The sequence below is a fragment of the Bubalus bubalis genome, chromosome 16 (genome assembly GCF_019923935.1).
Source record: "Bubalus bubalis isolate 160015118507 breed Murrah chromosome 16, NDDB_SH_1, whole genome shotgun sequence".
NCBI classification, from domain to species: Eukaryota; Metazoa; Chordata; class Mammalia; order Artiodactyla; family Bovidae; genus Bubalus; species Bubalus bubalis.
In genome coordinates, this window is record NC_059172.1 from 68,320,804 (window position 1) to 68,346,458 (window position 25,655).

At 39.2% G+C, this 25,655-nt stretch overlaps 1 protein-coding gene across 6 annotated transcripts in view; it reads right to left on the reverse strand.

Annotated features, from left to right (window-relative positions):
- Positions 1-18,499: 18,499 nt before the first annotated feature.
- ELMOD1 (ELMO domain containing 1) overlaps positions 18,500-25,655 on the reverse strand; it is an 85,043-nt gene continuing 77,887 nt past the window's right edge. For all 6 annotated transcript variants that reach the window (XM_044929778.2, XM_025266953.3, XM_025266955.3 and 3 more), the window contains one exon: positions 18,500-19,887. In XM_044929778.2, the coding sequence (XP_044785713.1) occupies positions 19,715-19,887 (173 nt within the window). In that variant the 3' untranslated portion in view covers positions 18,500-19,714. The remainder of the gene's footprint in view (positions 19,888-25,655) is intronic.

The window sequence follows — 25,655 nt, forward strand, 5'->3', positions numbered from 1 at the left end:
AAAAAAAAAAAAAAGGCAGAAAATTTGTACAGTGAGAAAGCAGAGAGACTAAAGCTTTCTGCTTACCTTGTCCTTACTTTGTCTTGAAGATCCCAGATAAGCCCCCAAGATGATAGCTTATGGTGAATGGTGTTGGATTCGTGATCTTGGAAGGAGAGAATTTAGCTTCGGGACCAGAGACGTGGCTTCAAGCACTCAGAGTTTCATGTGGCAAAAGTTTTATTACAGTGAAAAAAGGGATAGAAAAAGCTTCTGACATAGACATCAGGTAGAGAGTGTCCCACTCACTAGTCTTGTCAAGGCCTTATATACTTTTTCAATTGGTTACTAACAATAGATCAAAAGAATGTCTCAAGGTTGTAAATGTCTTACCAGACCCACTCCCACAACATACATTTTAGGATAACAGGGTTAGTCAGAAGGTTCTTAAGAAGGAGAAACTTGTTTTCAAGGAAGATACTTTGTTGTTATATAATCATTAGCACAGAATTTAAGGGAAAACATATCCTTGAGCAAGACGAGTTGTTTTGTTGTGTAATCATTAGCTCTGGGCTTAAAGAAAATTAGTCTTAGGTGAAATAGATTGTTGCCATAACAACCGAAAGCTTAAGAAAAAAAAGTATATTATGTGACTAGAGGAAGGAATGTAGAAAAAAAAAAAAAAGCTTGTTCCTTTCTCCTCCTCCTCCTCCTCTTTCTTGAGGGCCCCCAGACTCCTTATCAACCTACCTAAGAATTAGCTCTCTCAACAAGTATCATTATGCTCTGTTCATTTCATGAATATGAATCTTCTCTCCTCAGCTTATTTTGCCCCAGGGCCTAGGCCACTGTGGTACCTAATAATATTTCAATAAATGTGTGAATGGAAACCTGTAGGTTGATTTGCCAACTACCTGTTTTTTCAACTTACTTCTATATTTTAGCAATTCCTGGCCCTGTTCTTCTGAGACCTCTGACTGTTCCAGTGCCTACTATAGCAACCTGTTTAGGCTGCAGCCCTGTGTCCAACTCTTTCCTGCCATCTTCCTTACTTCTCAGAGTAGTTTATTACTATCTGGGACTTTTTTTAGTGAGAGCCCATTTACAATAGCAACAGGGAAAGAAAACAAATCCATAGGTACAAAGCCAGTAAGAAGTGAGACATATATGAAGGAAATGACAAAACTTTACTGATGAATCAGATTTGAATATTTGAAAAGAGACAAGAATCTTGATGGGAAGATTCAGATTTCATCTATTTAAAATAGATGAAAATTTCATAAAATAATCTACAAATTTTTCTATTCCTTCTTTTCCCTCTATCATACCTTAATACTTTTATCACAATCTTTCCAAATGCATACTCTACATCTCAGTTACTAATTCCTTCTGATTTAATCTTTCAAACAGTTTTTGAATCTTTTCCCTCTTCTACATATCCACCCCTACATTTTCAGTTTGATCCCCAATAATTTGTTACCTGAACTGCACTACCAATCTCCCAACAATCTTGCTGTCTTCCTTTTGACCTCTTAAATTCACCCTCAAGTGCCAACTCTTTAAGAAAACTTTAGAGGCCATTCTTATTCTGTGTTCTCAGACCTCTGACAAGGCTGAACTGCTTATAATAGTCTGCCCAGATTGTGCTTTGTTCACCTTGGTGCCTTTGTCCATACTGTCCCCATGGTATTGTCTCCCATAGCACCTAATACACAGTCCAGCTATTTCACTCACCTCACTGTAGTGTAATGGATTGTGTGTCTATCTTCCAGCTGGAGTTGCAGACAATGAGCTCATCTTATTCCTCTCTGTACCCTTGAGATTAGCATAATGCCTGACATATAACAGGCCCCCAGTGAATATTTGCTGATGAATGCACAGCTCCCTAGCCCTCTGATTGTGAAGAAAAGAAAAAAGAACATTTTTCAGGGATATTCTACTTATATAACAGGACCATAAACAAATCTGCATCAGGTACATGGAGCTGCTGGGTGGTAGGAAACAAAAACAGGATATTCAGGGTTGATCAGTGAGATGGAAATAAAGATGGTTGTTTGAGCTGAAACTGTCATTCCTTGCATCAGTGATAATAAGACATATATATTCATGGTCCCATTATTCAAAGAGTTGTGAAGTGTTGACAGAAGGTGTACTGCCTGGAATTTTTGCTTCAGTGACTCAAATTAATACTGATAAAATTTAAAAAGAAAAGAAAACAAACTAGTGGTCTTCTTAAACATCTTGAGTGAGACGGTAGCTACAAACTTTCTGCTAGAGGGACCAGGTGATGGGGATGGATGACTCTAGACTATCTCATGTAAGGTCTGCATGGCCCACAGCTGCAGTGTCAGTGCCAAATCAGCAATGAAGCCAGGAGGGCTGAGTGGCCTGGCAGACCTGCAGAAGGCAGTAGATTCAGGGAAAGCTCCAGCATAGTGTCAAGGTCAAGGCTCCCTTTCAGTCGTTTGTGAGAGAGCACATCTGGGAATGTGGGTATCTTTTGACTTGTTAGGGAAAATTTTTAATCCAAGTTCTGTGTTCCTGAATATTAGCAGGCGTGGTATACCACACCCTTCATGATCAGGCCTCTGCCTTCACCCTTGGCTTCTGCCTCATTTTTAGTTAGGTGTCAATAAATACTCTGTCCAAAGATGTGCTGAGCTAATGGTGTTCCCTGGATGGATCATGTATGTCTCCATGCTTTGGCAGCTGGTATATTCTGTCAGAATTCTGTCCACTTATAAACAATAAAGACTTAAATAAAGAACAGACTAAACCAACTGAAACTGAAAGATAATGTGTTACACTTTCACATAAAAGTCTGGAGAAGACAGTCTAGGGCTGGTAGATCAGCTGAGGCCCTCAGGGACCCGGACTACATTTAACTTATCACTAACATCCTTACAATGTAGCTTTTGTATTTATGGTCCAAGATGGCAAATATCACATCCAGTTTATAGTAGCAGAGGGAACTAGAAACAAGTAAAGGGACAGAGGGCATTTCTTTAATGGAACATTCTTAGAAGCTCTCACAACACTCCCACTTACATTCTACTTAATAAAATTTGTCAAATGATCACATCTAGCTGGAAGAGAATGCAGGAAATGTAAGTCTTTAGTCTTGGGTAGCCATGTCCTCCAGCTTATTACTAGGGATTTCAGTTACTATGAGAGATGAGTCAAGAAAATTCTGGGGAATGATTAGCATTATTTGTTGTACCAAGAAATTATCTTTAATGTAAAACGGTACAGCCCCTCTGGAAAACAATTTGACTGATTCTTAGAAAACTAAACATTAATTACCATATGATTTAGCAATTCCACACTTAGGCATTTATCCTAGAGATATGAAAAGTTATTTTAATATAACTGGTGAAATCGAATTTGGGTGGATTATATCAATGTTAATTTCCTGTTTGTGGGATTATAGCACAGCTACACAAGATGTTATCCTTGGGGGTAAATGGATGAAGGGTATATGGGATCTCTCCATATTAGTCCTTTTGATAGCACTGTGGTATGAAATACAGTTATATTAAGAAGTTTAATTAAAAATGCTTTCAGAAGCTGAGGAGAAAAATAAAAAAATAACATAATTAGAGGTGGTCCCAAGATGGTAAAGGAATAGGATGGAGAGACCACTTTCTCCCCTCCCAGATTCATTTGAATGTTGAGCAACTTTCACAAAACAACTTCTGAATGCTGGTAGAGGACATCAGGCACACAGAATGGCAGCCCAGTCTCTTTGAAAGCATGTAGGACAAAATATAAAAGATGAAAAGAAAGACAAAAGATTTAGGGATGGAGACATCCTGGGGAGGGAGTCATGAAGGAGGAGAAGTTTCCACACAGTAGGAAACCCTCTCACAGGCATGTCTGTGGGGAACTTTGGAATCTCAGAGGGCAACATAACCAGGAAAAAAAAAAAAAAAAACCCACAGAATACGCACCTAACTACACCTCCTGCAAGAGAAGTGACACTGATGTTTGCATCCACCAGCAGCGAGTGGGGGCTGGGCAGGCAGGCACAAGCTGCATCATTGGTCCTTAGGGTAAGGACTGGGCCTGAATTCCCTGAGGGCAATCTGAGGGAGCTAATGTGAGATAGCAACCCAAACCGTGGGATTGCCAAAGAAACAAAAAAACAAAAACAAAAACCCTTTCCCACAAGAGGTTCTAACTCCATACGGTGACCCCTGGCATGCTCACAGAACAAAGGATTGAGCAAATAGCAGAGGAGAGCAAGACAGCTGCCAGAGAGGGCCCTTCCTCCGCAGAGGCAGAGAGGCAGTTGTGCAATAGCCAGAACCACAAGGCAAGGGGCTGCTGCAATCTTGGCTCCAGAGACTGCATCTTCCACCAAACCATGAGCAGGCTCCCCATTGATAACCACGTCTTCCTGGGATCCTGGACGGTTGACATCTGTCAGGAGTGTCACAGCCTGAGATCAGCTCCCCAGAGGAGACACACGGCACACCCGAGACTGTGCCCTAAAGGCACACCTAGGACACTGAGAGGCCGGGACTAGGGAGGTGCATAAGACGCACGGCCCGCCTGGGACAGTGCACTCGCCAAGCACCCGGTCACTTTGGCTGCTTGGACCTGGGAAGGGCACAAAACACACAGTCCATCTGGGTCTGTGCCCTTGTGGAGGACCTGAGAACCTGAGTGGCTTAGACCTGGGAAGTGCACGACACGCAGCGCCCACCTGGGACAGTGCCCTTGCAGAGCACCCTGAAGCCTTAGCAGTGTGCACCCGGGAAGTGACTCTTGGGCCTCTGGCAAACCTAGCGTGGCCCATCCACAGTGAGCACTCCCCATACATGCCAGCAGAATTTGTCTGCAGTGTCCCTCTCTCCCCACAGCACAACTGAACAAGTGAGCCTAAATGAGTGGCCTCCTTTGCTCCCTTGTGTCAGGGAAAGTTAGACACTGAAGAGACTTGCAAACAGAGGAAGCAGAAATAAACAAAGAAGGGGAAAAATACTCTGGAAGTGACAGGTGTAGCAGATTAAATCTCTGCAGTTAATGATGAGACTGTGCATTTGAGGGGCAACCATAGACCTTGAGAACAAGTGCAAGTTGGAACGAGGGACTATTTGACACTGAACTGACCCCATACTGCTCACAACAGCTCTAGAGAAATTCCCAGATAAATTTTTACTATTATCATTTTTTAATTTTTAAAAAATTTTAGTTATTATTCCTTTAACTTTCATTTATATGGCCTATTATTACCATTTAAAAAACTTCTATTAAAAAAACAAATTCTATATATTTTTTTAAAATTTTTGTGATAGATTTTGTTTTGTATTTTTTATATTGTATTTTTGAGAGTTTAACCTCTATTCTAGGTTTTTAATCATTGCTTTTTGATATGTTATCAATTTTGTACCTTTAGGAATCTAATTTTCAATATCCATTTTCACTTAGGGGTTTGATTACTGGCTTGATTGCTCTCTCCCTTTTCTCCTCTAGGTCACCTCTATCTCCTTCCTCCATCTTCTCTTCTCTATATAACTGAAAATTTCTCTGAGTGTTCCTGGCTGTGGAGAATTGTTTCACCATTAATGTAGGGGCTTTATCTTCTGTGCTGTATGGACAGAGAAGTCTTGGAGCTACTGTAAGAGAAGGCCTGAAAGCCAGAGGCAGGAGGCTTAACTCCAGAACTTTAGACCATCAGAAAACTCCTGACTCCAGGAAACATTAATAGACAAGAGCTCACCCAAAAGTCTCCATACCTATGCTGAAACCAAGCTCCACCCAAGAGCCAGCAAGTTCCAGTGTAAGACACACCATGCTAATTCTCCAGCAAAATAGGAACACAGCCAAGAACATTAAAAGACAGGCTGCCCAAAGCTATGCCAAACCCACAGACACCTCAAAACTCACTACTGGACACTTGCATTGCACTCCAGAGATAAGAGATCCAGCTCCACTCACCAGAATACAGATGCAAGCTCCTCCAAGAGAAAACCTTGAGAAACCACTGGTCCAACCTCACCCACAGGGAGTGGACCCCACAATTAAGAGGAGCCATGTACTTCCAGCCTGCAGAAAGGGCACCCCAAACACAGCAAGCTAAACAAAATGAAAAGACAGAGAAATGTCCAGCAGGTGAAGGAACATGATAAAAATCCACCCAACCAAACAAAAGAGGAGGAGATAAGGATTCTACCTGAAAAATAATTCAGAATAATAACAGTAAAGATGATCCCAAATCTAGAAAATAAAATGTAGTTACAAATAAATAGACTAGAGACAAGGATTGAGACAATGCAAGAAATATTTAGAAAGGACCTAGAAGAAATAAAAATGAGTCAATAAAAAATGAATAATAATGGTGAAAAATTAAAAGCATTTCCTCTAAAACCACGAACAAGACAAGGGTGCCCACTCTCACCTCTACTATTCAATATAGTTTTGGAAGTCCTAGCCACAGCAATCAGAGAAGAAAAAGAAATAAAAGGAATCCAGATTGGAAAAGAAGAAAACTCTCATTGTTTGCAGATGACATGATCCTCTACATTGAAAACCATAAAGATCCCACCAGAAACTTACTAGAGCTAATCAATGAATATAGTAAAGTTTCAGGATATTAATTTTATATTCTGTGTATTAATTTTATACACAGAAATCCTTTGCATTCCTATACACTAACAATGAAAAAACAGAAAGAAATTAAGGAAACAATCCCATTCACCATTGTGATGAAAAGAATAAAATACTTAGGAATAAATTTACCTAAAGAAACAAAAGACCTATATATAGAAAACTATAAAAAACTGATGAAAAATATCAAAGATGACACAAATAGATGGAGAAATATACCATGTTTGTGTATTGGAAGAATCAATATAGTGAAAATGAATATACTACCCAAAGCAACCTATAGATTCAACACAACCCCTTTCAAGTTACCAATGGTATTTTTCACAGAACTAGAACAAATGATTTCACAATTTGTATGGAAACATAAAAAGCCTCAAATAGCCAAAGCAATCTTGAGAAAGAAGAATGGAACTGGAGGAATCAACCTGCCTGACTTCAGTCTATACCATAGACCTACAGTCATCAAGACAGTATGGTACTCGCACAAAGACAGAAATATAGATCAATGGAACAAAATAGAAAGCCCAGAGATAAATCCATGCACCTATGGACACTTTATTTTTGACACAGTAGGCAAAAACATACAATGGAGAAAAAACAGTCTCTTTAACAAGTGGTGCTGGGGAAACTGGTCAACCATGTGTAAAAGACTAAAACCACAACACTTTCTAACACCATACACAAAAATAAACTCAAAATGGATTAAACATCTAAATGTAAGACCAGAAACTATAATCACAGCAAGATCCTCTGTGACCCAGCTCCCAGAGTAATGGAAATAAAAACAAAAATAAACAAATGGTACCTAATTAAATTTAAAAGCTTTTGCATAATGAAGGAAATTATAATTAAGGTGAAAAGGCAGCCTTCAGAATGGAAGAGAATAATAGCAAATGAAACAACTGACAAAGAATTAATCTCCAAAATATACAAGTAGCTCATACAGGTCAATACCAAAACAAGTACAACCCAATCAAAAAGTGGGCCAAACAACTAAACAGACATTTCTCCAAAGAAGACATACAGATGGCTAATAAGCACATGAAAAGATGCTCAACATCACTCATTATCAGAGAAATGCAAATCAAAATCACAATGAGGTACCATCTCATGTTGGTCAGAATGGCTGCCATCAAAAAGTCTACAGACAGTAAATGCTGGAGAGGGTGTGGAAAAAAGGGAACCCTCTTACACTGTTGATGGGAATTCAAACTGGTACAGCCACTATGGAGAACAGTGTGGAGATTTCTTAAAAAACTGGAAATAGAACTGCCTTATGACCCAGCAATCCCACTGCTGGGCATACACACATGGAGGAAACCAGAATTGAAAGAGACACGCATACCCCAATGTTCATTGCAGCACTCTTTACAGTAGCTAGGACATGGGAGCAGCCTAGGTGTCCATTGGCAGATGCATGGATAAGGAAGTTGTGGTACATATACACAATAGAATATTACTCAGTTATAAAAAGGAATGCATTGGAGTTAGTTCTAATGAGGTGGATGAAACTGGAACCTGTTTTACAGACGAGGTGAGTCAGAAAGAGAAACACCAATACAGTATATTAATGCATTTATATGGAATTTAGAAAGATGGTAATGACGACCCTATATGCAAGACAGCAAAAGAGAGACAGATGTAAAGAACAGACTTCTGCACTATGTGGGAGAAGGCAACAGTGGGATGATTTGAGAGAATAGCACTGAAACATGTATATTACCATATGTAAAATAGATGATGAGTGCAAGTTCGAAGCATGAAGCAGGGCACTCAAAGCCGGTGCTCTGAGACAACCCAGAGGGTTGGGATGTGGAGGAAGGTGGGAAGAGGTTCAGGATAGTGGGGACACATGTGCACCGATGGCTGATTCATGTCAATGTGTGGCAAAAACCACCACAGTATTATAAAGTAATTATACTCCAATTAAAATAAATTTTTTAAAAGTAAGGAAAACTTTGCTAAAAAGCTAAAGTTAATTGGAAATTTTATAAGTAATCAATTAAGCTAAAAGAAGGCTAGACAGGAAAAAAGATCAAAGAACATGCCGTTATATATTTGTTCAAATCCATATAATGTACAACATCAAAAGTGAGCCCTACTGTAAATTATGGATTTGGGGTGATTACGATGTGCCAGTGTAGAGTCAGCAGTTAGAACCACTGTACTATTCTGGTGGGAGATATTGTTAATGACAGCATACGTGAGAACAGGGAACAGATGAGAAAACTCTGAAACTTCTGCTCAATTTTCCTGTGAACCTAAAAGTGCTCAAAAAATATAGTCTATTGAAAATAAAGTTTAAAAACAGATGAGATAAATAACAAATCATAAAATCATAGAACTAAATCCAATCATATCAATAATCAAATTAAATATTTGTGGAAGTAAGAGTCCAATAAAAGGCAAGGGTTGTCAGATGGAGAGAATAAACTATGATATGTTCACACCATAGAAAACATTCAGCAATGAAAATAAAACAATTCTAGTATATACAATAATATAGATGAATTTCAAATTTTGAGGGAAAAGGTTGGACCCAACAGATTATATACAGTATAACTGCATTTAGATGAAGTTTAAAAGAAGGAAAAACCCAACAGGGATGGCAATACATACATATAAAACACACATTCAGGTGGTAAAACTATATAGTAAATTAAAACAGATACTACCATCCAAATGATGAGTTATGACTTCAAAGGAGTGGGCATGAAGGGAGTGCTTCTGAGATGCTGATAATATTTTCTTCCTTGACCTGAGTGGTGTAAATAATTTATATTTCATTTTTGCTACATTTCTTATATCTCTATTAAATTTCACAACTTAAATGATTAAAAACAAAACAAAAATAAAACAAATAATTAAACACATTAATCCATTAAAAATCCACAGCAAGTTAATAGCATTTTAAGATGGATCTTCACATTTGTGTGGCACATTCATGCATGTTAATTCATTTCATATTTAAATAGAGGTAGGAACACAAGTTGGAGAAGGCAATGGCATCCCACTCCAGTACTCTTGCCTGGAAAATTCCATGGACAGAGGAGCCTGGTAGGCTGTAGTCCATAGGGTCGCAAAGAGTCAGACATGACTGAGTGACTTCACTTTAACTTTTCACTTTCATGCATTGGAGAAGGAAATGGCAGCCCACTCCAGTGTTCTTGCCTGGAGAATCCCAGGGATGGGGGAGCCTGGTGGGCTGCCATCTATGGGGTCGCACAGAGTTGGACACAACTGAAGCAACTTAGCAGCAGCAGGAACACAAGTACAAGTTAGGCCCTAAAAGCCAGGAAATTAGTTATGTGTAAATGTAACTTCAAGTCTAGTTATTTCAAAAGACTATTTTAATAGCTTTCTTTGAACTGGCTAGTATTCTAAATTACATTTACTATCTTTATTCTAAATCATGAAAAAAAGATTCAGATTGTTGTTAATCTGTGTGAGAGTCTTTGGTTTATTTAAGAATGGCTCTATTCTGTTTTGGTATGCTCTTATATAGGGTCAGAACATTTGCACAGCAGAGTTGCATTATTTTGATTGTCGTTCTCTTGGTGTTTTCAAGCTCCTGGGTTCATTCTAGGTTCAGATTTCAAATAACTTCTCTGATAGTTGTGCATATTCAGTCGCTAAGTTGTGTCCAGCTCTTAGCCCACCAGGCTTCTTTGTGCATGGGATTTCCCAGGCAAGAATACTGGAGTGGGTTGCCATTTACTTCTCCAGGGGATCTTCTCAACCCATGGATCAAATTTGCATCTCCTGCATTTGCAGGCAGATTCTTTACCACTGAGCTACCTGCCAAGTTGCAATTAGGTGGTTTCTCTTCAGTGAGGTGAAGAGTTTGGCTAGTAAGTGAAGACTGTTTTCTCCAGCATGTAGGAAGCTAGCCACCCTGCCTGATACCTTGAAAGAAGGAAACTCTTTGAGAATGGCCATTTGTGGGTGTGTGCATCTGGGGCAGCAGCAGCTTTGGCTACTGTGGGAAACTCCTCAAGAAGCATTTGGGGTGGGAGGGCTGGCAATTTGCCTGGGACCTGTATCCGCATTGATGTCTTAATTTTGGGGAGTTGCTATAACAATACTATGGAATGAGTGGCTTAAACAGGAAACTTTTGTTTTTCACAGCTCCGGAAGTTGAAAAGTCAAGATCAAGGTGCAACATTAGTGTCTGGTGATGACTGTCTTCTAAGCTTGTAGATGGCCATCTTTTCACTGTACCCTCAAAAAGCAGAGAAAGGGAGAGGGTATGGAGAGAGAGAGAGAGAAAGGAAGTTCTCTCTTGTCTTTTTTTATAAGGGCTATAGTCCTATTTATGAGTTTTACCACCAAAGGTGATAAAAGATCCCACTTCCTAATACCATCACCTTGAGGGTTAGGATTTCAGCATAGGAATTTGGGAGGACACAAATATCCAGTCCATAACAACTTTCCACTTTCTCTATACTAACTCCTGTTTGTGCCTCTGGGTATAACAACAAAACATGCAGTCCTTCGTTAGAGGTGGGTACAGTGTCAAGTTATATTGACAAAGTAAATGGAGGGAAAGCAAAGGAAGTGTTTGATTTACTTCTAAACTATTAACAGTTGAGACTAAACCATGTAAGGTTTCAGTGAAGAATGACCAGATCAATATTTTTCAGAGCAAGAAGCAAGGCAGTAGATTTAGACTATGAGTTCCATGAGATCAATAGCACCATATTCTTTTCCATTTGATCCCCAGAGTTGGCAAATCCCTGATACAAAAATAAGTTCTCAATAAATGCTTGCTGAACAAAATTAATGGGGACACTGGCTACAAGGACAAATTTTATAGCTTAATTTTCTGTTAGAGTAAGCTCACAGCCAAAAACCAAACAGATAAAAGCCAACCATAATTAGACATAATTAGTACGGTAATTACTACCAATGTGTTTAATTGGTACTTTGGAGCTTCCCAAGCACTTTAATTAATGATAGTTTGTTTATTTGATTTTTACTCTTACAGTAATCTTCTGAAAGGGAGCTGCCATTATTATTTTTCTGTTACAGATGGTAAGCCAAGTTTGAGAGGGTAAGTCATTAGCCTGAGGAGGCTAGCAGCACATAAACTGGAATATGCGTCTTCTGCCTGCAGATTTTTCCTAGTGTACCCTGCAGAAATAGTAAAAACTTGACCAAAAGTGGATTACAAAACTCTCGGTATCATACCGCTTCAGGCTGTTGATGTTCCTATTTCTCAGTAATTGCTACACGATTTGCACAGAAGAGCTAATACATCTAGAATATAACTGTATGGGTGTGATATGAGATTTGGCAAAAAATAACTCAAAAACTCTCTCTGGGCTTCTGGAACAAACCAGCTGCTCTTCTTTCTCCCAACAGAAGGACCTACATGCAAGCTCAGCCTCCCTGAGGACTGGAGATTTCCTTCCTTACGGTAACATCCCATAGACCCCAAAGTCTGCAGGGATAGAGCAACTGGCAGCCAGATCCAGACTGCCTGGCCACAATATGCACCTATCAGTTCATTTCCTCTGCCAAGGTGTGCTTTAGGTTTGCCCCCAAAGAGAAGAGGAAGAGGAGTGAAGGAGTTCTTCACCTGGACCCAGACTGACAGTGTGTCTGGCACAGCACACAGGCCCTGGTAGCCTTGGGACAATGGGAAGCATTCATACCTTTTTTCTCTTACTAATACTTGCTTTGAAATTTCCCTAGGAAAGCCTATTCCAAGCTCATGTCTTGGGATGCTGTGGAATTCACTCAAGCTCTTGTATGGTGGGCAGTGATCTACCATGAAAGGGTTCCCCTCATCCCCAACCTTGTCTTGATTCACCTTGCATGACAGAGGGGGTTTAACTGTTGTTTTACAAATTTAATCTCAGCTTTCCCTTCTCTTTGTCCCACTTTTCTAGTTGCCATCAACTTTCCTCTATAGTCTCTTTTGCAAGACAGGCCACAATGCTAGGTACATAATAGATAAAATAATAGAAAGGGACTAAGTCAACATTTTATTTTTTGCAACCCTACCCCCTGGTTTCTGTGAAGTATCCCAGGGTTGTTAACAGATGACATCACACATGTTCAGGTGCCTATGAGTAGTAGCATTCTGGAGGCTATGTCAGGTCATGGGACATAAGAATCTTTGAAGTAAAAGGATTGTTTTATTTACAAAGAATTCACATCTTTGAAGTTCTATAAAGCTCTTTTTCTACAGATATGCCTTATAGCTACTAACCTGAATATATTACAGTCAGGCCCTGCAAGGGCATTTTGCTGAGGTTTTCCACTGCGGGGCCAGAAGGAGGTATGCAGACTTCAATTGCTCTTGGGGGCAAGGATCTGGAGACAGAGCTCACAATCCTGTTGGAATTGTTCTTTCTGTATCAAGGAAGAAATTCTGGCCAAAAATATGGCAAGTTCTAAGGGATAGTATGGTTAAGTATGAATTCATCCCACAGACATCTGAGCAAGAGATGTTATTTATGTATAGTGTATTATAACTTGGGAGGGGTATATAATCTACGTGTTTATAATCTACCCTTGACAGTAGAAAATAATTCCAACTAGGTAGACAGCATAATGATTAAGTCAGTGCTTAAGGCTCTGGGTTCAAGATCTTGTTATGCTGTATCTATCATCTATGTATCTATGATCTATCTATTGTCTTTTGACAATAGATAGATCACATCACCACTATGTGATGCTACTTATTTGTTTATTCATTTATTACCTTTTGACTATCTTCACACATTTGGCCCAGCCCATACATCATGCCTCTGGCAACTACCAATCTGTTCTTTGTATCTAAAAGTTGCTTTAAAAAAAAGATTTCACATATAAGTGAGATCATATGGTATTTGTTTTTCTTTGTCTGACTTAAGATCCATCTATGTTGTTACGAATGAAAGGATTTCCCTCTTCACCATGGCTGAATAATATTCCATTGTGTATATAAATATATCATGTTTTCTTTACCTATCCATCAATCAAAGGACAGTTAGGTTAATCTCATGATGTGGCTATTATAAATAATGCTGCACTGAACCTGGAGGTGCATGTATCTTTTTGAATTAGTGTTTTCATTTCCTTTGGATATATATCCAAAAGTGGAATTTCTGGATCCTAGGGTAGTTCTATTTTTAGGAGCCTCTGTACTGTTTCTGAGTTGACTCATTGGAAAAGACTCTGATGCTGGAAGGGACTGGGGGCAGGAGGAAAAGGGGACAACAGAGGATGAGATGGCTGGATGGCATCACTGACTCGATGGATGTGAGTTTGAGTGAACTCCGGGAGTTGGTGATGCACAGGGAGGCCTGGTGTGCTGCGATTCATGGGGTCGCAAAGAGTCGGACACAACTGAGCGACTGAACTGAACTATACTGTTTCCCACAGTGGTTCTGCCAATTTACATTCCTATCAATAGCACACAAGGGATTCCTTTTTCTTCATATCCTTACCAACACTTGCTATGTCTTTCCTTTTTGATAATAACCATTCCAACAGGTGTGAAGTAATACTTTCTTGTGACTTTCTTTCTCTTGAGACTTCTGGCAATATTTTTAAATTCTCTAATCTTGTTTGTCTAGAAAAACAAGCATGCAAATAATCTCAATTTGCATGTTGTTGAGGAGATGAAATAATGTAAGGGAAGGACTAGCAGTCCTGGCACCTGGCAGCAACACTCACTAAATGTTAATTCTTGAACTGGAATCCATACCAGAATCTCTTTCATCTTCTAGGACTTGATATTATACTTTGTCCTGCTTTTTTGCCATTTTGTTTCTGGATTAGAGCAGTCACTTTTGTCAAGCTCCCTGAAAAGTCAGCGGCATTGCGCTGATGAAGCATGTGTCACTATGGCTCAGTTTCCTGGATGTGGCTCTGGGCTTGGCTGGCACTTTTCCTTTCTGCCTCTTTTTTCTTCCCTCCACCTCCCATTCCCTAGCTCTACATTCCGCCAATCTTGGAGGAGGTTCCCTCCTCATTCCTGTTCAGTATGGGTCTGGCCCTCTATGTTTGTGGATCAAGATAGTTTGCCACCATGAAGTTTGGTTGCTGGACTTTGTTTCCCCATTGCTGACCTCCTATAAGCCCAGCCTGTTCAGCTGACCTTTCAGTTCGGGCCAAGCCCTTATCTCTGATGTGTCTTAAGATTTGGGGGTAGTATATTAGATATCAAAATGTCTATGTCCCTATGATGTATTTTTCCTGCCAGAGGTTAGAAAGTGAAATTAGTTTGCATTTGTCTGCTTGGATGAGTAGGATGATCCCTACTTATGTCTGTCTCTTTGTCTCTCACCTAATATCTCAGTTTCCTCAAATTGTCCCAGTTCACCCTACTGTCCCAAAGAAATTAACAACATCCTCTTTTTCTCTCAGAAGTACCTGGTTTGGAAGATGTATCTTCCAGACCTTTTTTTCAGGTCTAGTATATATTTAAGCTTCAATTCAAATAGTAACGATGGTGGGTCACCAAGCAAAAAATATTTTTTTTTCACTACAATAACAAGAACTGTGAGAAGGAAAATCAGATTGAAGTCACAATCTTCAGAAATGGTGCTTCAAAAAGTTTTCTTTCTTGGACAAACTGTTTTTTATCATAGCAAGTAGTGTTTTGAAAAACCTGGTAAGGGCATGCTACATAATTTACATTTTAAGTGGTTGACCCTTGTTCAATGAAGTAACTATAAGCAAGCTAAAAATGTTCAAGGGAAAAACACACAATGACATCCCACTTTAAAATATGCCTTTGAAAGTTTCTCCCCTTTTTTTTTCACACCTCACTTCATATGACAGGATAGAATACATCTTTCACAAAGAGGTGTGAACAAGAAATCTAATAATAATCAGAACTAGAAGGAGTTGGCAGAGTCTGTTCATTCTAAAATTGTGTAGTCGTGTTAAGAAACAACAGAGAGAAATCCAAGGAGCTGGGAGGGAAAGCTTCTAGCTTTGTTACCATCAACCATCTTTGCCTGATTTGATAGACAGAGTGCCTGATGAACTGTGAATGGAGGTTCGTGACACTGTATAGGAGGCAGTGATCAAGACCATCCCCAAGAAAAAGAAATGTAAAAAGGCAAAACTATTGTTTGTGGAGGCCTTACAAATAGCTGAGAAAAGAAGAGAAGCTAAAAGCAAAGGAGAAAAGGAAAGATATATACATATTGCAGAGTTCCAAAGAACAGCAAGGAGAGATAAGAAACCCTTCCTCAGTGATCAGTGCAAAGAAATAGAGGAAAACAATAGAATGGGAAAGACTAGAGATCTCTTCAAGAAAATTAGAGGTACAAAGAGAACATTTCATGCAAAGATGGGCACAATAAAGGACAGAAACGGTATGGACGTAACAGAAACAAGAGATTAAGCAGAGGTGGCAAGAATACACAGAAGAACTATACAAAAAAGATCTTAATGACCCAGATAACCATGATGGTGTGATCACTCACCTAGAGCCAGACAACCTGGAGTGTGAAATCAAGTGGGCCTTAAGAAGCATCACTACGAACGAAGCTAGTGGAAGTGATAGAATTCCAGTTGAGCTCTTTCAAATCCTAAAAGATGATGCTATAAAAGTGCTGCACCCAATATGCCAGCAAATTTGGAAAACTCAGCAGTGGCCACAGGACTGGAAAAGATCAGTTTTCATTCCAATCCCAAAGAAAGGCAATGCCAAAGAGTGTTCAAACTACTACACAATTGCTCTCATCTCACATGCTAGCAAAGAAATGCTCAAAATTCTCCAAGCTAAGTTTCAACAGTATGTGAACCGTGAATTTCCAGATGTTCAAGCTGGACTTAGAAAAGGCAGAGGAATCAGAGATCAAATTGCCAACATCTGTTGGATCACTGAAAAAGTAAGAGAGTTCCAGAAAAACATTTACTTCTGCTTTATTGACTACACCAAAGCCTTTGACTGTGTAGATCACAACAAACTGTGGAAAATTCTTCAAGAGATGAGAATACCAGACCACCTTATCTTCCTTCTGAGAAATCTGTATTCAGGTCAAGAAGCAACAGTTAGAACTGGACATGGAACAACAGACTGGTTCCAAATAGGGAAAGGAGTACATTGAGGCTGTATATTGTCACCCTGCTTATTTAACTTATATGCAGAGTACGTCACGTGAAATGCCAGGTTGGATGAAGCACAAGCTGGAATCAAAATTGCTGGAAGAAGTGTCAATAACCTCAGATACGCAGATGATACCAACCCTATGGCAGAAAGCAAAGAGGAACTAAAGAGCCTCTTGATGAAAGTGAAAGAGGGGAGTGAAAAAGCTGGCTTAAAACTCAACATTCAGAAAACTAAGATCATGGGATCTGGTTCCATCACTTCATGGCCAATAGATGGGGAAACAATGGAAACAGTGACAGACTTTATTTTCTTGGGCTCCAAAATCACTGCAGATGGTGACTGCAGCCATGAAATTAAAAGATGCTTGCTCCTTGGAAGAAAAGTTATGACCAACCTAGACAGTATATTCAAAAGCAAAGACAAAGGTCTGTCTAGTCAAAGCTATGGTTTTTCCAGTAGTCATATATTGATTTGAGAGTTGAACTATAAAGAAAACTGAGCACCAAAGAATTGATGCTTCTGAACTGTAGTGTTGGAGAAGACTCTTGAGAGTCCTTTGGACTGCAAGGAGATCAAAGCAGTCAATCCTAAAGGAAATCAGTCCTGAATATTCATTGGAAGGACTGATGCTGAAGCTGAAACTCCAATATTTTGGTCACCTGATACAAGAACTAACTCATTGGAAAAGGCCCCTGATGCAGGGAATGACTGAAGGCAGGAGGAGAAGGGCATGACAGAGGATGAGCTCGTTGGACGGCATCACTGATTTGATGGACAGAAGTTTCAGCAAGCTCTGGGAGTTGGTGATAGACAGGGAAGCCTGCTGCTACTGCTAAGTCACTTCAGTCGTGTCTGACTCTGTGCCACAGATGGCAGCCCACCAGGCTCCCCCGTCCCTGGGATTCTCCAGGCAAGAACACTGGAGTGGGTTGCCATTTCCTTCTCCAATGCATGAAAGTGAAAGTGAAGTCGCTCAGTTGTATCCGACTCTTAGCGACCCCATGGACTGCCGCCTACCAGGCTCCCCCATCCATTGGATTTTCCAGGCAAGAATACTAGAGTAGGCTGCCATTTCCTTCTCCAACAGGGAAGCCTGGCATGCTGCAATCTTGCAAAGAGTTACACATGATTGATCGACTGAACTGAACTGATCTCTGCCTTACAGAAGAGACATGAGCTGGTTAAATACGATACGTTATCAAACCATGTTAGTGACACATGACTATACTGGATAGGAAGAGACAATGCATATATGTGGCTTACAAAGGCATGAAATAGAATAACACCTTCATATATAACAGTGTCAGCTGTGGTGGAAACTCAGGGCTCCCAAAACAGGTCATTTACCAGGTTTACAAATTCTCACTTATTCTGAAGAGGAATATATATTCCTGTCACTATTCATGGTATATATCATGCATTAAATCAACTCCTTCCTTTCCCCATTCTAAGAAAAGGCACAAAGGTATGTAAGATGCAGTGCAAAATCCTGCCACCTGGCACGCAGCTGAAAGGGAAAGGACAGCAAAATCCTAGAGGAGCTGGAATGGACTGGAAACAACAGGCACCTTAATATCTTCTATATCAGCTAACAGTAGAGAAATTAGGCTTTAAAGGAAGTTGCAAAGAAAAAGCTGGATCTTATTCATTCATTAAAGCAACATCAGGCCTCAAGGTTAGTTAAATAAAAGCAATCTCTCAGACATTAACACACTGTAATTCATACCTGGTTACTCATGATTTATATTTAGCTCCAGGTTGTCAGTCTTTGACATTCTACCCACCCGCATATTTGCATATTCAGAAGGTATACAAACACAAAAATATTAAAATGAAATCCACTATACATTATAGTAGAATGACATGTAATTTATTTATAACTGAGTTAGGCCGTACTCAAAATTCACTTAAATAAGCAAATGATTACACAAACGTCTAATAATACTAAAATTGATAGTCAGAAGGTATAAAATACCATGGGGATGAAATGCCATGGTAAATACTATTCAACAGACTATAATCATAACTCTGAACTAAATCATGGTTTTTAAAATGACTTTAAGCAGTTTCGAAATGATTTGATTTTGTTCCCCTGGCAAGCAGTTTACTTCTTCCATTGATAAAAGACAGGGCCATTAGTTTCATAAGTCAGGTTCTTCTCTTGCAACACATTTTCTTGCAAAAATTTTTTTTAATATTACTTTTTGACATAGACAACAAACCAGCCAGTACTCAGTGCCCCAAGCAAAGATGCTTGGATCAGAACAGGGCCTGGGTTTAACTCTGAGTTCAGCAAGAGGCAGGCAGTGAAAAAGCTTTTGCAGCATTTGCAGTATGCGTACTTCTTTTCTGAGGCTGAAGCATCATAAACATATTTAGGCATCCAAGCCAGTAAAATTATGAGAATAAAATAATATGATGTCCAGATGACAATGCCACAATTACAACTGGGGGTAAATTACAATATAATTCTGTAGTACTTCAGACAAAAACAACACCTACCTAAATTTGCTTCTTGTAAGCCTTGTTACATTTTCATGAAGTGCAGGGGTGTTTGTAATAATGATTTATCTTATCATGTATCTGTTTGTATCATTTTAAAGTCTTATACTTTATTGGAATGAGGTCCAAGCATGAACCTGGTCTGAAGAGCTAGCAGCTGTAGTCACAAAACATATCAATAAATTAAAAGGCTTTCACAGAACAAAATTCAGCTAAATCTTTTACATATAAAATACAGCTAGAGAAATACAATTCTTCAATGCTAAATTATGAGTGAGAGGAAGACAATTTAAAAAAATAGAAAACTCTCTCCATACTGGGTGTCAAGGCAAGATGTAACACTGCATGATGCCACAATATGAGCAGTCACTGGAGGACAGACACTCCAGACATTGTGGTATCTGGGGATCTGGTAATTATGACCAAGATATGAAAACACTGTAACAAAAGGCATGCATACAATCACCGAGTGCATTCAGTGCATGAGCCGGGACCTAAGCAGAGATCTAACACAATAATGAGGCAGTGTTCCGGGCTATCCATTGACACAAGTGTGGGTGACTACATGTTGATTAAACCTTCTGAGGCAGCAAAGTGCGGGCACAATGCCATGTCTGGATTCTGCAGCTGTTTTATGATCCTCTTGCGGAATTTCTCTCGCACACGATTAAATTCCATTATGTCCATAGGGTCCTCTTCAATCCAAAACTTATGAAACTCGTGCATCAAATAACCTGTTAGAGATAAGATAAGTGACAAGAATGCAAGAGGAAAAAAAAATCCTTAATCTTATTCAAAATCACCCTGAATGCTGAAAGAGATGTCAAACCACGTATCAGCAACTATGGAGTGCAAATGCAATAAATACTAGTGTTAAAAATTATTCTTTAAAACTAGTGCAAGTAGAAGCTACCAATCTACAAGATTTTTGCACTTGGTCCCAGAATTATTCTCACTCTTCTAGAGCTGCTGCTAAGTCGCTTCAGTCGTGTTGGACTCTGTGTGACCCCATAGACAGCAGCCCACCAGGCTCCTCTGTCCCTGGGATTCTCCAGGCAAGAATACTGGAAAAAATAAATTCTGCCATTTCTAGAATATGAATAACATCTGGAACATATTCTGAAAGGTACACAGTAACTACTTCATTCTTCCCTTCCTAGTTAAATTAACATAATGGTCTGATTTTTCACAAGTACTCCACTCAGCCTTTTTTATCTTGAAATTTGATTTGAATCAAGTTTTAAATTACCCTGACAAGTCAAGCAATTGCATTTTGACTATTATGAGACAATGAAAACTATAAATCAACTCTGAACAATACAGACTGGTCATTAAACTACATGAAATTGTTAATAAGACATTTTTGCTTTGAACCATAATTTCATATTCAAATCTTTTTGTCTCAAAAACATTGTCTAGATTGGGGACATTTTGGAATAAATGCTAAGTATTTGACATGAGAACTTACTTACTGTATTCTGCTTCCCAACTGTGACCTCCTTCTACCACATTTAAAACTGAAAGGTGAATCAGTTCAGTTCAGTTACTCAGTAGTATCCAACTTTTTGCGACCCCATGGACTGCAGTACGCCAGACTTCCCTGTCCATCACCAACTCCTGGAGCTTTCTCAAACTCATGTCCATTGAGTCAGTGATGCCATCCAACTAGCTCATCCTCTGTCATCCTCTTTTCCTCCTGCTTTCAATCTTTCCCAACATCAGGGTCTTTTCAAATGAGTCAGTTTTTCACATCAGGTGGCCAGAGTATTGGAGTTTTAGCTTCAGCATCAGTCCTTCCATTGAATATTCAGGACTGATTTCCTTTAGAACTGACTGGTTTGATCTCCTTGCAGTCCAAGGGACTCTCAACAGTCTTCTCCAACACCACAGTTCAGAAGCATCAATTCTTCGGCGCTCAGCTTTCTTTATGGTCCAACACTCACATCCATAAATGATTAGTGGAAAAACCAGAGCTTTGACTAGACGGACCTTTGTTGGCAAAGTAATGTCTCTGCTTTTAAATATGCAGTCTAGGTTGGTCATAGCTTTTCTTCTGAGGAGCAAGTGTCGTTTAATTTCATGGCTGCAGTCACCATCTGCAGTGATTTTGGAGCCCCAAAAATAAAGTCTGTCACTGCTTCTATTGTTTCCCCACCATCTATTTGTCATGAAGTGACAGGACCAGGTGCCATGATCTTAGTTTTCTGAATGTTGAGCTTTAAGCCAACTTTTTCACTCTTCTCTTTCACTTTCATCAAGAGGCTCTTTAGTTCTTCTTCACTTTCTGCCTTAAGGGTGGTATCATCTGCATATCTGAGGTTATTGATATTTCTCCTGGCTATCTTGATTCCAGCTTGTGCTTCATCCAGTCCAGCATTTCGCCTGATGTACTCTGCATAGAAGTTAAATAAGCAGGGTGACAATATACAGCCTTGACATACTCCTTTTCCTATTTGGAACCAGTCTGTTGTTCCATGTCCAGTTCTAACTGTTGCTTCTTGACCTGCATACAGATTTTGCAGGAGGCAGATCAGGTGGTCTGGTAGTCCCATCTCTTGAAGAATTTTCCAGTTTGTTGTGATCCACACAGTCAAAGGCTTTGGCATAGTCAATAAAGCAGATGTAGATGTTTTTCTGGAACTCTCTTGCTTTTTTGATGTTCCAACAGATGTTGGCAATTTGATCTCTGGTTCCTCTGCCTTTTCTAAGTCCAGCTTAAACATCTGTAAGTTCATGGTTCACATACTGTTGAAGCCTAGCTTGGAGAACTTTTAGCATTACTTTGCTAGCCTGTGAGATGAGTGCAATTGTGTAGTAGTTTGAACATTCTTTGGCATTGCCTTTCTTTGGGATTGGAATGAAAACTGACCGTTTCCAGTCCTGTGGCCACTGCTGAGTTTTCCAAATTTGCTGGCATATTAAGTTCAGCACTTTCACAGCATCATCTTTCAGGATTTAAAATAGCTCAACTGGAATACCATTGCCTCCACTAGCTTTGCTTTATTTACCACTGTTGACAATAAACAGGCACTGTGAAAAATTCTTTAATGAGGAATTCACTTTTCTACAATGTGAATTTCACTCACTCTGAATGTTATCTAAAACAGCATACGGTTTTAGAAGAATACAAATCCATTTGATTTCACCATTTTTCTACCTTACATGCAACTATAGGAAAACATTTTGAAAGGTTTAAATGATTAGAATAAGAGTTGAAGGTGGAGGGGTTGTTAATAATCTAACACCATTCTCCTTCGTCTCAAGGCTACAAAAGTCAAGCTGTAAATCTTGAAAACTGATTCCCTGAGACTTTCTTTCTCTATCACATCAGAAAAATAATTAGACACTGTAACATTACTCTAATCAAAATATGAAAAAGGTGGCTTGGCTTCCAGGATATGTATCATAATCATAAAACTTCACTCATTTGTGTAACATTACAGAGTGTTCACAAATCCATTTGGCTTACTGATCGGTTGGCTCATCTGCTAATTAACAAACATGTAACAGATACAAGGACATGGTAGAGCTCCATGCTCCCCAACTCTCAGTTTTTTGGAGAGGGACCAAGGCAGAAAATTTCAGATAATGATTTGTTAGCTAAGGAAGCTAACATAATGACATGGAGAGCAGAGGAAGGAAAGAGAAGCCAGTGTCTTTTTAATTGCTTACAGTTTTATTGCTTACAGTCTTATTTAATTCTTCCAACAGCTTTATAGAATAGGAAATGCAGATAAGTCTAAATTTTACAGATGAGGACAGCGGGTATAAACAGATACCTGAATGGTGTACAATCACACAATTATAGCTGGAAGCTAGGACATGAAATAAACTGCCTTTTCCAGTGGGTTCGCTTCTTCTGGTTATTATTCCTGTGTATAGTTCTTTCTTTTGAAGGTCAAAGAAAAGCTAATTCTTTTTTCTCTTGTGGCCATTGTACTTCCTTCTGCTTACTACACCTAATCTCATTTCATTTCAATGCAGCTGCACGTTCAGTGGAGCTTTAGATGGAATGTAATTCTTACAGCACATTGACGTGGCAGTGCAGTCAGTGCTCACTGAGTAATATTGTCAAGTCAAAATAACAGAGCTCTTATACATTCGTTCACCTAGATGAAATGCCTGTTCGGAATACAAACTTGCCTTTCCAACCCAGGACTGCAGCAAATTTGTTGTTGCCTGACTGTGTCCTGGTTTTGCTTCACTGCATTTGATTAGTACACAATAGAAACATACATAAGAACACAGGTAACTGCAAGAATATTAAAGAGAAGATGTGCAGAACGGATTACATTTGAGAGAGGAATAAAAAAATCCAGGGCACAGTTAGCTTCTTCTAAAGAGGCCTAGTCCCTCTATTATAGGAGTAAATATAATCACCTAGTTGTCAAAGTAAGAGCTGTAATCACAAATACAAGGGACTTTCACTTTCCATTAATAAGTCATTAAAATTTAAGTATTTTAAAATTTGCTTTTTTATTGAGTCATACAGGTTTTTGCTGTTCAGTTGCTAAGTTGTGTCTGACTCTCTGTGACCTCATGGACTGTAGCATGCCAGGCTTCCCTGTCCTTCACTATCTCCCAAAGTCTGCATAAATTCATATCTACTGAGTTCTGATACTATCCAACCATCTCATCCTCTGTTGCCCTTCTCCTCCTACTCTAAATTTTTCCCAGCATCAGGGTCTTTTCCAGTGATTTGGCTCTTCACATAGGTGGTCAAAGTAGTGGAGCTTCAGCTTTAGCATCAGTCCTTTCAATGAATATTCAGAATTGATTTCCTTTAGGATTGACTGGTTTGATCTCCATGGTGTCCAACGGACTCTCAAGAATCTTTTGCTCCAGCACCACAATTCAAAAGCATCAATTTTTTTTGGCATTCAGTCTTCTTTATGGTCCAATTCTCACATCCATATATGTCTTCTGGAAAAGTCACAGCTTTGACTCTATGGATCTTTGTCGGCAAAGTGATGTCTCTGCTTTTTAATACACTGTCTAGGTTTGTCATTGCTTTTCTTCCAAGGAGCAAGCATCTTTTAATTTCGTGGCTACAGTCACCATCTGCAGTGATTTTACAGGTCAGGAAGATAAAACCTGCCTTGTTTCCACTTTTTCCCCATCTATTTACATGAAATGATGGGACCGGATGCCATGATCTTAGTTTTTTGAATGTTAAGTCTCAAGCCAGTTTTTTCACTCTCCTCTTTCACCCCATCTAGAGACTCTTTTTAGTTCCTCTTCACTTTCTGTCATTAGAGTGGAATCATCTGCATATATAAGGTTGTCGATAATTCTCCTGGCAATCTTGATCTCAGCTTGTGAGTCTTCCAGCCTGGCATTTTGCATGGTGTACTCTGCACAGAAGTTAAATAAGCAGGGTGACAATATCAATATGCAGCCTTGACCTACTCCTTTCCCAATTTGGAACCAGTCCATTGTTCCCTGTCCAGTTTTAACTTTTGCTTCTTGACCTACATACAGGTTTTTCAGGAGGCAGGTAAGATGGTCTGGTATTCCAATCTCTGATGAATTTTCCACAGTTTGTGTGATCCACAGTCAAAAGCTTTAGCATAGTCAATGAACTTATTGATGTACAGCTGATTTACAATGTTGTATTAGTTTCAGGTGTACAGCAAAATAATTCAGTTATATATATGTATACCTATTCTTTTTCATATTCTTTCCCTTTTTGGTTATTACAACATATTCAGTATACTTTTGTGCTATACAGTAGGTCCTTCTTAGTTATATATTTTATGTATAGTGTGTATATATAAATCCCAACCTCCTAATTTAACCTCCCCACTTTTCCCCTTTGGTAGCAATAGTTTGTTTTCCACTGCTGTGGGTCAGTCTATCTTTTTTGTTATTGTTATTAAGTTCATTTGTATTTTTTTCAGATTTCACATAAAAGCTATATCATATGATATTTGTCTTTGCCTGGTTTACTTCATTTAGTAGGATAATCTCTAGGTCCATCCATGCTGCTATAATTGGCATTATTTCATTCTTTTTTTATGTCTGAGCAATATTGCATTGTGTGTGTGTGTCTATCTATCTGTCTATATCATATCTTCTTTATCCATTCATCTGTTGATGGACATTTAGGTTGCTTCCGTTCCTTGGCTACTGTAAATAATGCTGCAATGAACACTGGTGTGCATGTATCCTTTTGAATTATAGTCTTCTCTGGATATATGCCCAAGAATGGGATTGCAGTTCTATTTTTTTTTTTAAGGAATGTCTACACTGTTCTCCATAGTAGCTGTATCAATTTATATTCTCACCAACAGTGTAGGAGGGCTCCTTTTGTTCCATGCCCGTTCAAGCATTTATTATTTGTAGACTTTTTTATGATGGCCATTCTGACCAGAGTGAGGTGAAATCTTATTGTAGTTTTGATTTATATTTCTCTAATAATTAGTGATGCTGTTGTTTAGTCGCTAAATCATGTCCAACTCTTTTTCAACCATGTGGACTAGCCTGCCAGGCTCCTCTGTCC